At 38.6% G+C, this 15,843-nt stretch overlaps 1 protein-coding gene across 6 annotated transcripts in view; it reads left to right on the top strand.

Moving 5' to 3' along the window:
* Window positions 1-15,843, top strand: part of MAGED1 (MAGE family member D1) — a 79,786-nt gene that overhangs the window by 56,616 nt on the left and 7,327 nt on the right. For 3 of the 6 annotated variants that reach the window (XM_086388742.1, XM_086388741.1, XM_086388740.1), the window contains one exon: window positions 2,323-2,397. The exons of the other annotated variants lie outside the window; for them this stretch is intronic. In XM_086388742.1, the coding sequence (XP_086244868.1) occupies window positions 2,367-2,397 (31 nt within the window). In that variant the 5' untranslated portion in view covers window positions 2,323-2,366. The remainder of the gene's footprint in view (window positions 1-2,322; window positions 2,398-15,843) is intronic. 6 annotated transcript variants of the gene reach the window in all.

Genomic DNA, 15,843 nt, shown 5'->3' with positions numbered 1-15,843 from the left:
CAATCTAATTTTGTGGTGATGTCCATGTGTAGAGTCTTCTCTTGTGTCGTTGGAAGAGGATGTTTGCTATGACCAGTAGGTTCTCTTGGCAAAATTTTGCCCTGCTTCATTTTGTACTCCAAAGCCAAACTTAGTTGTTACTCCGGGTATCTCTTGACTTCCTACTTTTACATTCTTTCCCCTATGATGAAAAGGACATCATTTTTCGTGTTAGTTCTCGAAGGTCTTGTAGATCTTGATTGAAGCATTGAACTTCAGCTTCTTCAGCATTACTGGCTGGGGCATATACTTGGATTACTGTGATATTGAATGGCTTGCATTGGAAATGAACAGAGATCACTCTGTCGTTTTCAAGATTACAACCAAGTACTGTATTTTGGACTCTTTTGTTGACTATGAGGGCTACTCCGTTTCTTCTAAGGGATTCTTTGCCCACAGTAGTAGATGTAATGGTCTGAATTAAATTCGCCCATTCCAGTCCAGTTTAGTTCATTGATACCTAAAATGTTGGTGTTCACTCTTGATATCTCCTGTTTGACCCCTTCTGATATATCTTTATTCATGGACCTAACATTCCAGGTTCCTATGCAATATTGCTCTTTACAGCATCAGACTTTACTTCCTCACCAGTGACATCAACAACTGGGCATTGTTTTTGCTTTGGCTCCATCTCTTCATTCTTTCTGGAGTTATTTCTCCACTCTTTTCCAGTAGCATATTGGGCACCTACAGACCTGGGGAGTTAATCTTTCAGTGTCGCATCTTTTTGCCTTTTCATACTGTTCATGGGGTTCTCAAGGCAAGAATACTGAAGTGGTTTGCCATTCCCTTTTCCAGTGGACCACATTTTGTCAGAAATCTCCACCATGACCCGTCTGTCTTGGGTGTCCCTACAAGGCATGGTTCATAGTTTCATTGAGTTAGACAAGGCTGAATGGATAAATGAGTTAGACAAGGATGAATGCATAAAGATGTAGTATACAAATACAAAGAAATACTAACCATAGAAACAAATGAAAATCTGTGATTTGTAACAACATAAATGGTCCTAGACAAATACTGTATGTTATCACTTATATGTGGAATCTGAAAACTAAGACAGATGAATGAATATAGCAAAACAGAAACAGACTCTGAGGTACAGAGAACAAGCTAGTGGATACCAGTGGGCAGAGGGAAGGAGAGAAGGGCAATGTAGGAGTAGGGGATTAAGACGTATGAACTACCATGTGTAAAATAAATAAACCACAAAGATATATTCTGCAGCACAGGGAATTTATAATTCCTTTAAATAGAATATATTCTGTAAATGTATTGAATAGTATTGAATAATCTATAAAAGTATTGAATACTGTAAATGTTGTATACTTTAAATGAATATAATATTGTAAGTTAACTAAATTTCAATATAAAAAAGTTCCTAACTGTAGTTCAATGCATGGTGATGAGAAGCCATAGGCATGCACTCTAAAAGTCTTTAGGAACAAGTCAAACCTTAGTAATCATCAGAAATTCCAACTTGGAGGGATACTGTTGACTATCCAAAATGTAATGCAAAACTCCCCTCTCTTCATTTAAATAATTTTTTGGAGTATAGTTACTTTACAATGTTGTGTTATGTGCTGCTGTACAGCAAAGTGAATCAGCTATATGTATACATACATCCCCTCTTCTTTGGATTTCCTTCCCATTTAGGTCACCAGAGGGCATTGGGTAGAGTTCCCTGTGCTATACAGTAGGTTCTCATTTCTTATCTATTTCATACATAGTAGTATATGTATGTCATTCCCAGGATCTCCCAATTCATCACTCCCACTTTCCCTTTTGGTGCCCATACATTTGTTCTCTACATCTGGGTCTGTATTTCTGCTTGGGAAATAGGTTCATCCATACAGTTTTTCTAGATTGCACATATATATGTTGATATATGATATTTGTTTTTCTCTTTTTGACTTACTTCACTCTGTATGGTAGTCTCTGAGTCTATCCACATCTCTGCAAGTGGCACAGTTTTGTTCCTTTTTATGGTTAAATAGTTTTCCAGTGTATGTATGTGCTACATCTTCTGTATCCATTCCTCTGTTGATGGACATTTAGGTTGCTTCCATGTCCTGGCTGTAGTAAATAGTGCTACAATGAACTGTTGGTGGGAATGTGGTTAGGTGCAGCTGCTATGGAAAACAATGGGGATGTTCCTTAAAAAACTAAAAACAGAGCTATCATATGACCCAGTAATTCCACTCCAGGGCATATATATATATACACCCAGAGAAAACCATAATTCCAAAAGATAACATGCATCCCTTCTCTTACCTCATGCAGATTCCCCCTAATCTCTGTAAGTGGTTCTTTGGATCCCTCGTCACATGGCTTTGGGCTTCCCTGGTGGCTTACATGGTAAGGAGCCTGCCTGCAATGTGGGAGACTGGTTCTGTCCCTGGGTTGGGAAGATCCCCTAGAGAAGGAAATGGCAATCCACTCCAGTATTCTTGCTTGGAGAATTCCATGGACCAAAGAGCCTGGTGGGCTATTGGTCCATGGGGTCATAAAGAGTCGTACACGACTGAGCAATTAACACTCACATGGCTTTGGTAAGGGAATCACATGCCCTTCCCTTCTTCAAGAGAGGGAAAGATACTACCAAGCCAAGGACTCACAACACTGTAAATTGTTCTCTGATTCTTTCTAGTCTCTAAGTACATTTGATTTGGGCTGAAAAGGAATGGAATAAGTATCAATAGCATGACTAGTCAGCCACCCCTGCCTAAGCCCTATAGGATTGTGTTCAGGACTCTGTGGTGTCTCTTTTTAGAATATGGGGATACTTGGCATCCTTTTTTGTTTGCTTGTTTTAGCAATGCAGCTTTAACCAAAATTCTGAGGCAACTGTAGAAGTCCCATTAAATGTCCTGCTGAATTTGTATTGTGTTTTCTTACTTTATACTTCTGTAGAAGCATGCTTCTGTCATGAAAAATCATCAAAATAATTCAGAATTTTATCATTTTCACTTAGTCTTGAAAGGTAAATTACTAAGAAAGCATTTTTAGGCCCGAAATCCACATTTCCAAATTAATTTCCAGAAAAATAAATGTCTATTTGACTTTTGGATTGCCATAAAAAAATAGACTAACAGTGGAAAAGAAAGTAATGGTTTACCTTTTTTCTTAGATCAGGAATTCATAAACAAAATTAAAAGGCAAGCTACAAACTAAAAAAAATGCAACAAATGTGCTAGGTATAAGGTCAATATCATTAATATTTAAAGAACTCTCAGGCAGAAATACACATGACTAATAAACACTGAAAGTGTGTTGTGCTTCATTAATCATGAAAGAAATACAACTTAAATCAATTAAGTATCAGTTTGTCTATCAAACTGGAAATATTTTTAAGGTAAACATTCAATACTAACACTCAGAGTACATGAGACCTCTTGTACATTACTAGTATTGATTAAAAATTCTTACTGGAAAACATTTTGGTAAAAGAGTTCATATACCTTTGCCTAGTAATTCCATTTCTAATAATATACCATAAGGAAATAATTTGAGATATGCATTTAAGTTTGTGGGGGAAAAGTCACCACAATGATAATCTAATGAACAAAAATAAATAGAAATAATACTTTTGTTAATTAGGCATAGGTAAATTTATATCCTTGGATAGTGCATAGTTATTATAAAGGGAGTTTGCAAGGCTTTTTAATGTCATGGAAAATATTTTGTGAAAATAATTGTGATGTAACATCACGTACTGAAAACTGTCTTAGATGGAGTACATCTATTACTATTGTGCATGCAAGTGTGGTGTACAATGTTGGCGTTGGTATGGTATTCCAGTGCTTTTCAGATGATCCTTGTTTCATAAAATATAATCAGGAAATGCCATAAAGCTGAAGTATGTGATGACTTGTCTAAGCCCAGATCCTTATCTGTTACAGTTGTTGTTAATGCTTCTTGATTCTCAAATTACATCTTATATTGATACTGAACATTAAGACACACATGGAGCTAAATCATATTGCAGGTATCTGAGAACGTAGATATATGTATGGATTTGCCAGTGCAAATGATAGAGAGCCTGTATGTCACAAGATACTGAGAGCCTGTGTGGCATGATCATCTGATAAAATATCAAACAAACATTCTCAAACTGTGTGGAAAGTTCTACTAGTAGGCTTCTTCCTCTTGTCTCTTCTGGTAATCTTCTGCCTATTAATGGAATGTTAGTTGTTAGGTGATGGGAAGGAGGAATTAACTGGAAGGGAAGTGGGTGGGGGTAATGAAAGAAGGCAATGGCATCCCACTCCAGTACTCTTGCCTGGAAATTCCCATGGATGGAGGAGCCTGGTGGGCTGCAGTCCATAGGGTCACGAATAGTTGGATACAACTGAGCAACTTCACTTTGACTTTTCACTTTCATGCATTGGAGAAGGAAATGGCAACCCACTCCAGTGTTCTTGCCTGGAGAATCCCAGGGATGGGGGAGCCTGATGGGCTGCCGTCTGTGGGGTCGCACAGAGTTGGATACGACTGAAGTGACTTAGCAGCAACCTATTTAAGTTTATAACAAAATCATTTGATGTAATCGCAAGATGTCAGTTTGACGGCTCCCATGATGAAAATTGGCATGAAAAACACAGTAAGGTTTCTTAAAATTGTGTGTGATTGGGCTCAGTTGTTTATGTAAGACTGAGATCCATTAGTCCTTGAAAGCAGTTACTAGGTGTGTTTTTGCTCATCATTCTATCCCCTACACTTATCACAATACATAGCATCTCATAAGTATACAGGACTTTAAATTTCTATGTTCTTTTACATATGTAATGAAAGAGATGAAATCAAGTTACCTTCATTTCAGAAAACATGGAAGAGGGATTTAAGAATTCCATAATGCTCATTTTGAGGCACCATGGTGTTTTATGTTTGGGCTTTGATGTATAGTATCTTTGTAAGAGTTTCAAGAATCATATTTGTTTATTTTTAATCATAGTTTGGCCACTCATTGTGGCATGCAGGATCTTAGTTCCCTGATCAGGAATCAAACCCATGCCCCCTGCAGTGGAAGCACAGAGTCTTAACCACTGGACCACCAGAGAAATCCCTCAGAAATCGTATTTTGAATGATTAGTTTATCATTTACTTAGAAAGGGGTGTTATAATCACATGCTATGATTTGGGTTTTTTATTCCTTGTACATCTATCAAATTGTTTTTTGTATATTATTCTGTTTACATTATGCAAGAAACTTAATCTAAAATAATGAATCTAATATGAATATATCTTCTTTTGTTTATTGATTACGTGCCATAACTTATTTCATCCTTTTATCCTTGCTGTATGTTTGTGGTTGAGATAGTTCTTTTGTGAATTTCATGTAATTATTTAATAATGAAAAAGGTATTGCATAAATTTCCTTTTATTAAAGCATCCCCAAGATATCTGTAATTGTAGTTTGGATTTCCTCTTTGAAGGAAAGCTTCACTTATTCCCTCTCTAATGCTTTTCCTGTCTTTATATAATTCTACGTTTCTGCCCTGTGTCATTTTTCTTGTGCCTGATTAATCTTTTAACACTTCTTGTAGGGTGGATCTTCTGGTGATGAATTCCTTCAGTTTTTGTTTGTCTGAGAAAGTCTTTTTATCTCCTTCACTTTTAAAGAATACTTTAGCTAGACACAGAAATCTAGGCCATTGGGTTTTATTCTTTTAACATTTTAAAGATTTCACTTCACCTTCTTCTTGCCTACATAGTTTCTGATGAAGTCTTCTGTAATTCTCATCCTTATTCTGCTATAAGTATACTTAGATTTATTTCTCCCTTGGTTTCTTCCAGTATTTTTTCTTTGCTTCTGATTTTCTGCAGTTTGAATATGGTGTTCCTCAATGTAAATTTCTTAGTGTTTTTCTGCTGGTGTTCTCTATCTAAGTTTCTTGAATCTGTGATTTGTTGTCTGCATTAATTTTGGAAAAGTCTTAGTCATTATTATTTGCAATATAATGTTCCATTCCATTCTTCTGTTCCATTCTCTCTTTTTTCTTCTTCTTTTGTTCCAGTTGTGGCATATGTTGAATCCTTTGAAATTGTCTCACAATAATTGAATGTTCTGTTTTTGTTTGTTTGTTTGTTTATTTGTTTTTTCCTTTCTTCTGTTTATATTTGTTTGGGAAGCATCTCTGGCCATATCTTCCAAGTTCACAGATTCTCTCAGCCATGTCTAGTCTACTAATGACCCCATCAAATGCAATCTTTGTTTCTTTTATGAGATTTCTGTATTTCTAGCATTTCCTTTTGGGGGGACAGCACCCCTTGGCATGTGGGATCTTAGTTCCTGGATCAGCAATGGAACACATGCCCCCTGCAGTGAAAGCGTGGATTCTTACCAGTGGGCTGCTAGGGAAGTCCTTCTGGCATTTCCATTTGATTCTTTCTGAGGATTTCCATCTCTTTGCTTACATTACCCATTTGTTCTTGCATATTGTCTGCTTTTTTATTAGAGTCTTTGACATATTAATTATAATGTATTAAATTCCCTAATAATTCCAATAGTTCTGTCATATTTGAGTCTGTTACTTTTGCTTTGTCTCTTCAGACTTTTTTTTCTTGCCTTTTGGTGTGCCTTGTAATTTTTTTTGAAAGCTGGACAAGTAATAGGAACTGACAGAGGGGGGCCTCTATTGTGAAGATTTATGTTTGTCTTACTAGGAGTTGGGCTTCGTTTAAATTTTGCTTTAGCAATTAAATTTTGCTTTAGCAATAGGTAGCAGAGGCTTCATATTCCTTTAGTGTCCTTGATTTTGTCTCCTGTCTTGACTTTGGGCTTCTTCATTCAAATATAATCCATTATAATATACTTGAGCCCTGTTGGTATGGTGGTAGGTGCTCTCTTGCTCTGTCATGTCCAATTCTTTACAGCCCCATGAACTATAGCCCGCCAGGGTCCTCTGCCCATGGAATTTTCCAGGCAAGAATACTGGAGTGGGGTGTCATTTCCTACTCCAGGGGATCTTCCCAACCCAGGGATCAAACCCACATCTCTTAAATATCCTGCATTGGCAGGTGGATTCTTTACTACTGAGCCACCTGTGAAGCCCAAGGTATGGTATGGTATGGGGGAAAGGGAGTGTTTTGTAATATTCCAATTATATTTCAGTGTTTTAGTGGGCCTGTGACTCTGGCCTGTGGCCTTTACAAGTATTTCTATTTGTTTAGTCCTCCCCTGCCCCCACCCCTCCCACCCCTTGTCTGCCACACACACACCTTAGGTGAGACAAGAAAGGTAAAGAGGGGCTGGAACAAAGCTCTGGTAGTCTTTCCTCTTGAAAAGTAGGACTTTGTTACAGAGTAGGCTCTGGGCATATTTCACAGGTATAATCGCAAAGACTCTTCCCCTGCTTATGGTGGGGCCATAGCAGGGGGTCTTTCTCAGATCTTGACTGTGAGAACCTGATGAGATTCCTGAAATAAAGCCCATGAAAATGTGCTTCCCCAACAGGACTACCACTCCCAAGAGTTTCTCACTCTCATTTTAGTCCACATTCAGCCTCTAGGAGTTTGTCACATTTTCATTTAAGAGTTCCTACAAGTTTATGGCTCTAGTGTCTTCTGCCTTAGGTAAGCAGATCTTATTTGTGACCCTTGATTTGCCTGTCCTTCAATATTACAGGATGGTGATTTGCTCTGAAACCTCATTTTTCTGTTGAGTACAAGGAAAGTCATTGTTAGTTTGTTTAGCTTTTTTGTTGTTAGCACTTCTTTTCAAGACTCTCTAGCCTCACATTCACTGTTTTGTGAAGAAATGCAAAAAAAGAGTCAGTTGATACTGTGGGTTCCTGAAAAAAAAGGAGAAACCTAGACCCTGTATTCTAGTGATGGGAAGAAACCCCAGATAGGTTTGTAAGATTCTCTAACAGTGTGGCCTTGCATCTCACTTCCTGGGAAAGGCCAGGAAGAGGATGAGAACAAGACTACAAAATAGAAATGGTTGTGTGGTGTCTTTAGGCATTCTGAGCTTTGAGTCTCCTCACATAGTTTCTCTCAGCTCAGGATATCATGGAAGTATAAAAAGAGTATGTTCATCAAAGACAGCCTCACAGAGATGAAAAAGCCTCAGCATATTATAGGAGTAGCAGGGTATTTCCCATGTATATGAGTGGAATATGACACCCTCAGAGAGAGTGAGACCCCATCAGGGCTTTGTGGTAGAAATTGAGGCTCAAGTCAACAGCTACCTGCTTGGACAAACAATGGTAAACCAAATATGACATCATATCATGCTGGCATGTATATATGATACCCAACATATATCACGCATCCTCATGTTTTTGACACTGAGATACCATAATTTAGGCACAACCCCAATAAATGGGGTGAGGAGAACTTCACACTGCTGGAGTTGAGTTTCAGCCGCTCAGTAGATTGGGAAATTGACAGAATTCAAGCTAAGTTGCAGAGAAAAAGAAAACTTGCATTTCTTGTATACCTAAATTTGTCAGATGATATCCATACCTGATGAAGAACCAGCAGCAGAAAGTATGTGATAAATGCTGAGTGTGTGTGCTAAGTTACTTCAGTTGTGTCCAATTCTTTGTGACCCTATGGACTATATAGCCTGCCAGGCTCCTCTATCCAAAGCATTCTCCAGGCAAGAATACTGGATTGGGTTGCCATGCCCTCCTCCAGGGGATCTTCCTGACCCAGGGATCAAACCCATATTTCTCTCTGTCTCCTGCATTGGCAGGCAGATACTTTACTACTAGCGCCAGCTGGGAAGCTCTATAAATACTGAGTATCACAGACAAATTTATCTATTCAAAACATGGGCCACGTGGCTCTTATTGATTGAAAACCACAGTGGTCTTACCTCCAGGCAAGAGTGACATCATGTGAGAAATGACCCCTGGCACTTTGATGAGTACCAAATATAAAGGGAACTAGATATTTGAGGAGCAAAAAGAAAGAACTTCTAACATTAAGCATTCTTTCTGCAGTGAAAGCTGCCATTCCACATCACTCCTCCTCCTCCACATTTTCCCTCTTACTTCAGACACTTCTCTTTTCTCCCTAGTTATTTTCTCTACATTCCTCTTCTTTTTCTTCTTTCCCCTTGTTTATTTTCCTTTCTTTTTCATTTACCCCTAACCTGTTTTATCTCCTTCCATTTCCTTTACACACTCTTCCATTCTACGTCCCTTCTCCCTTCTGCATTCTACTTCCTTATTCTCTTCCTGCTTTTTCCATTTCAACTTAGTATCCATTGTTTCTCCATTCTCTTGTTTCTCATTATCTTAATAATTCTATTTACTTGCAATTGTCATTAATTTTTTCTTTTATTACTGTTTTCCTGTTTCTTTTTTCCTTCCTCCCTTTTCTTCCTCTTATACCCTCTCTTTTCAATTTTTCTCTCTTCATTTCTTCCTCTCTTCATGCTTCTAACAACAAGGTGATAAAAAGTAAGAGAATAGAATGGAACCAAGGTGTACTTAAAATGGTACAATCAACAGGGATAGGATTTGGGAAAAAAGGCAGAAAAAAAACCATGAAAAACTGTAAGTAAAAAAGAGAAATAAACTACTAAATATGATGTTTAAAAACTACTTATAAAAAAGCAACAACATTCTAAATGGTGAAATGGTAAAGTCATTTCAAGAAAAAGAAAGGGATATTACTTATTGAGATTATTACTTAATATCTTTTTTGATGTTTCACCAAGTCATCAGAATAACTGTAATATATAACGTAAATTCAGTTCAGTTCAGTTGCTCAGTCTTGTCCGACTCTTTGTGACCCCATGGAGTGCAGCACGCCAGGCCTCCCTGTCCATCACCAACACCCGGAGTTTACTCAAACTCATGTCCATTGGTTTGTGATGCCATCCAACCATCTCATCTTCTGTCATCTCCTTCTTCTGCCTTCTGTCTTTCCTAGCATCAGGGTCTTTTCAAATGAGTCAGTTCTTCGCGTCAGGTGGCCAAAGTATTGGAGTTTGAGCTTCAGCATCAGTCCTTCCAATGAATATTCAGAGCTGATTTCCTTTAAGGAAAATGTAGTGTACTTTTTAATGTAAATTAAGTGATCAAATTATTTTTATAGTATGATTTTACATTAGAGATCTCAATTTTTAAAAAAATACTTGACTTGGGGACTTAGACCTCCAGCAAGAAGGAATAAATGGTGTAGATGTACTCTTCCATGCTTGTCCTTGTGTGCATTCTGTATAATCTAAATGTGAAATCACGCTGAAAGGAGAAGATACGATGGTTATGGCTATAGTCTCTGGCTATGTAATTAGGCACCCAGGTCTCTTCCAGTCAGGGCAGTATTCCTACAAGCTTAATATGGAGTTGGAACTCTCATTTAGCCCTCAGTAACAAGGAGCCCCTCTCTCCCAGGTGTCAGTGGAGGCTGAGTGGGAATATGGACTTCCACTCACATGTGATAAGCCAGAAGATTAAATAAGATTCAGATCCTTATAAGATGCAAAATATCTTGGATACAATTGAAAATCACTTGTCATATCAAGAAATATGATAATCACACCTTGAATGAGAGAAGACAGTCAACACATACCAACATCAAGATGATACAGATATTAGAATCATCTACAAGGGTTTTTAAACAGCCATGATAAAGATGTTTCAATGAGCAACTGTTCATAGAATACAGAAAGTCTCAGCAAAGAAATAGAAAATCTCCAAAAGAAATAGAAAGTATAAGGAGCAATCAAAAAGAAAATTAGGAACTGAAAAATCCAAAATCCAATAAATGAACTTAACTAATAATAGATGAACTCAGAAGTAGAATAAATAGAAAAATGAATTAATGAACTTAAGGTGGAATGACAGAAAGTATCATATCTGACAGGTAAAAATAGACTGAAAACCAAAAATAAACAGAGCTTTCAAGTATTTGTTGGACTACTGCAAAAGATCTAACATAGGTGTCATCATGGGAGGAGGGACTGAAAAATGTCTGAAAACTTCCCATGTTTGGAAAAAAGCATAATTGGATAGACCCGACATCATCAACCAACAGGATCTAGTCGATATTTATAGAACACTCCCCCCAACAATGACAGAATACAAAAAAACTGTGATTAAGAAGTCAAAGAAAATCAAAATAAAAGGAGAGAATGCCCACAGATTGAATGCAGTTGCTATCATAATTACAGTAAGATGCTTTGTGTGTGTGTGCCCAGTCATGTGCTACTCTTTGTGACCCCCGTGGACTGTAGCCCACCAGGCTCCTCTGTGCATGGGATTTCCCAAGCAAGAATACTGGACCATTTCCTTCTCTAGGGGATCTTTCCAACCCAGGGATTGAACCCAAGATACTTTGTAGATATAAATTATTCCCAAATGTATGGGAAAGCAGAAGAACTAGAATAACAGATAAAATAATTCTGAAAAAGAACAAAATTCTATTCAACTTCAGGACTATTGTATAGCCACAGTGATCAAGACCACTGCAGTACTGATGGAGGAGTAGACACATAGACCAGTGGAACAGAGTAGAGAACTTGAGAAATAGCCTTACACAGGTATGGCCAACTGAGCTTTTACCAAGGTGCAAAAATAACTCAATGGGAGGATTATCTTTTAACAAATTGTGCTGGAATGATAAGATGGATTTTTGTAGCTCTGCCTCTCCCATCCCCCCAAATAAAACTCAACCTAGACCTCACATCTAATTGAAAATTTAAATCCAAATGGAAGATAGACTTCCATACAAAAGTTAAAACCACAAGACTTCTGGAATATAATACATGATAAAATCTTCAGATCGTTAGGGCTTGTTGAAGAGTTCTTAGAAATGACATAGATCTTTAGAAGGAGAAAAAATCAATAAATTGGACTTTCTAAAAAAATGTGCCATGTGACTCTCTCAAAGAGGATGAAGACAAAAGTTACAAACTGGGAGAAACCAGTTTGTAAACCATATATCTGACAGGGGACTTACACATAAAATACATAAATTCTTAAGACTCAACACTTAAAAAAAAACAAGCAATTAAATTAGAAAACTGGACAAAAGACATGAAGAAACATTGCACCAAAGAGGATATATTGATGGCAAATAGGCATGTTAAAAATATTCAACATCATTAACCATTAGTGTTAGCTGCTCAGTCATGGCCAACTCCTTGCGATCCCATGGACTGCAGCCCACCAGGCTCCTGTGTCCATGAGATTTTCCAGGCAAGGATACTGGAGTGGGTTGCCATTTCCTTCTCCAGGGAATCTTCCCAACCCAGGGATCAAACCCGGGTCTCCTGCACTGCAGGTAAATTCTTTACCGACTGAGCTACAAGGGAAGCCCATAAGTTCTTATTTCTCTGGGATAAATGCCCAAGAGGGCAATTGTTGGATTGTGTAATAGGAGCATGTTAGGTTTTATAAGAAACTTGCCAAACTTTCCCAGTGATTGTATCATTTTACATTCCCAGCAACAATGTGTGAGTGGATCTATTTTCTCCAAATCCTTGCCAGCACCTGTTGTATTTTTTGTAAGCATTCTGATAGATGTGAAATACTAACTCATTGTGGTTGTAATTTACATTTTCCTCATTAACCTGAGCGACTGAACTGAACTGAACTGATGACTGTCTGTGCAATAGAAGACTTGACTCGGCAGGTCTGAGGTGTTCAGACCCTGAGCATTCCAGAAAAATGTCTGCACATTCCAAAGAAAGGTCCAGCTCTTGACAAGCTCCTGGGAGATAACCTTTAAACCTTTGGCATAGTATGCCTGATTAAAATCTTTTTGTTCAGCCGGGGCTTTGGGCCAACAGATGGTTTATGTTAAGAGTATGATTTATAGTGGGGCCTTGAGCCTTGTGGCATTAGTTTGACCTCAGCACAGGCCGGAGACTGAGTAGCTAAGGTTAGCCACCCAGGTGTTCCATGCCTACGTGACTAACCTCCAGTAAATTCCAGGGATCAGGTTTGTCACACATCTTGCTGGGAGAATTAAGCACTGGCCATACAGTTCCACTGAAAGGGAACAAATGGAAGCTCACCCCTGTTCTCTCCTGGACATGTGAATTATCCACCTTTTAGCTTTGTGGATTTAAATTGGTATCCTTGCATTGTAATAAACTATAGCCTTGAATGTAGCACCTATCCTGAGTTCTGTGAGTGCTTCTAGTGAATCATTGAATGCAAGGGTGGTCTTCAGGACCCTGCTGCTGCTGCTGCTAAGTCACTTCAGTCGTGTCCGACTCTGTGCGACCCCATAGACGTCGACCCAGTAGGCTCCTTCAGGACCCTACCACTGGTAAATCCTAGGTCACATTCTTTTAGCTGATAAGGTGGCTCTTGCAGTTGGAACTGTTACGTAACAGAGTATACACACTGTATTACCTTACTAAAATGTGAAAAAAATATTTGCAATACATCTAGCCCTACGGGATTTCAATTAGCATCTGTAAGACTGTTCAAAGAAATCTCCAAAATAATTAAGACAAAGACAACACAAGAAAAATAGGCAAAAGACTTGCACAAGCACTTTACAAAAGAAATCCAGTAGGTCCATTGACATATGAATATGTATTCCACTACTTACTTACCAGAAATGTAAATTAAAACCACAAGGAGATACTAATAAAACACACACCAGGTTGGGAAAAAAACTGGAAAAGGCTTATGATGCCAAAACACTGTCTAGTGTATTGATCTTACTCCTGGGCATCCGATGTCACAGGAATAAATATTAAGCATTAAAAGTAATGATATATGTACAGTTATTTTATTGCAGTGTTGTCAGTATGTGCTTCCTCCCCACACCAAAACACCTGAAACCAAAATGAATTACCATCAATGAGAAAATGATTTAATATATTGTGGTCCCTCTCTATCATGGAATAGTATGCAGCAGTGCAAAAGAATGAATCAGAGGTAGATTAACATTAACTGAGATAAATCAGATAGATTAAAATATATATAATATGATCTTCATTTTTGTAAAACAATAAAGGACTTTTTGAACATGATAGAATATAAAAAATGGTTTTTAAAATGCATGTCTCAGATGAGGGTAGAGGTAAAAGCAAGTGGGAGGCAGTAAGTATTAATAAAAGAATGCAATTCAAAGTAATCCCATTTATGTGAGAATATATGTACATAAAGTGTTGTATGAGAAGTTAGCAACAAACCCTTAACAGTTAACTCAAAGTGGTGAAATTTGGAGTGATGGCTACTTAATTTCTGAAATACTTAGGTAATGTTTGAATTTTTAATGACAGATATGCATTTGTGTAATGAGGAAAAGTAGGTGAATTCATCACAGGAAAGAAACAAGAATGCCTCTGAGGTTTCTTGTATAAGCAACAGAATGGATGGTGGTATTCATTCATTCATTAAACAAGTATTTTTTGAGCATATAAAATACACTAGGCACCATTTTATGTTCTAAGGATACAGCAATGAATAAAACAAAAATCCATCTCCCTAAAAGGATTCTAATGGAGAGAGAAGGGCATGATAGGACAAACACAGTGTTGGTTAGGAGGAGGATATATGGGACCTGTTAATTGTGAAAATACAGAGACAATTGCAAGAGTGGCGTAGGTTGTCAGATTACAGATTTAGAATTCATAAGTCAAGACTGGAGATAATAGATACGGGATCAGAAAGCATATAAAATGGTGTTTTAGGCCTCCTTTCTTGAGTCTGATCACGTCCCACTGCAGACACTTTCCAGAGGAAGTGCTGAGAAAAAACAGGCAGCTGACAGAGGAGGTTGCTATGCAACAGATGGGGAAAGTTATCCAGCCAGGCAGAATTGATGTTGGCCCTTGGGGACCAAATGCTGCAGTACTTCCCAGCATTAGCTTCCTTTTGTATGTTGGCTTCTGGCAGGAGCTGATGCCACAATAAATGTGAAAGGTACAAAGATGTACCTTGAATGTTTGGAAAGTATCAGTTTAGTTTGAGTCATTTCACATCTATGTAACATTTTCTGCCTTTTTAAGCCTCTCCATTCTGGAAGCACAGTTTGTGTCATTGCATAGGACCCCAGTAAGTGCTACATGTCTTTCCCATTTTGCATGTTGAGAAGCCAGACTCAGAGAATTCCAGTGGCCTGAGTGGGCTCACACAGCTAGTGACAAACTGGCCCAGCACTCCATCCCAGGAACTGAGGCCCAGCCCTGGAAGGAACCAGGGCAAACATTCACTCTCAGTCAAGGCTTGCCATGATTCAGACACACAAGTACCTGAGCGTCCTGGCTGCTCTGGAGGGCACCAAGAAGGCCTCAGGGACATTTGTGCCACTTAGAGCAAAAGAGGCCTGACGGATCAGGGAGTGGACCCCAGAGAGCAATTTGCACACCTGGGTGGACCCACATAGAGCAGGCAGGGGTGGGGAGGGGGTGCTGGGGCCCCTTCCTGTGTTCTCCACGATGCAGAGCATGAGCTCAAGTTTGGGATGGACGTTGACAGAGTGGGGGAGGTTGAGTGAATCTGCTGCTCAAACTGAAGAAGTGAGGGTGCCTCAGTCCCTGAGCCAGCAATGGTGCAACATGGGTTTTAGGGTCTGGAAAACCAGGTCCACATTTTGCATTTTCCGTTTACTGACTGTCCTTGTCTAGTTCATGCAATATGTCTGTACCTCATTATCTTGATCTGTAAAGTGGAGATGCTGATATCCACTTTTCAGGGCTTCTGTGAGAGGAAAACAAGCCCCAGCATAGATCCTGCTGTTAAGTACAAGCTGTACCCATCCCTCCCCACCTCCCCACACAAAATAAATAGCTGGAGCTGCACAAAGGGCAAGAAAGTAGCTAATGTTTGAGTCCGGAAACTGTTGAGTGGGGAGGAGATCTTGTAGGGTCACATGGCAGGC

The sequence above is a fragment of the Bos grunniens genome, chromosome X, assembly GCF_055505025.1.
Source record: "Bos grunniens cultivar Pamir isolate PY7600 chromosome X, Bosgru_T2T1.0, whole genome shotgun sequence".
NCBI lineage: Eukaryota > Metazoa > Chordata > Mammalia > Artiodactyla > Bovidae > Bos > Bos grunniens.
This window is presented reverse-complemented; position numbering and strand designations above follow the sequence as displayed.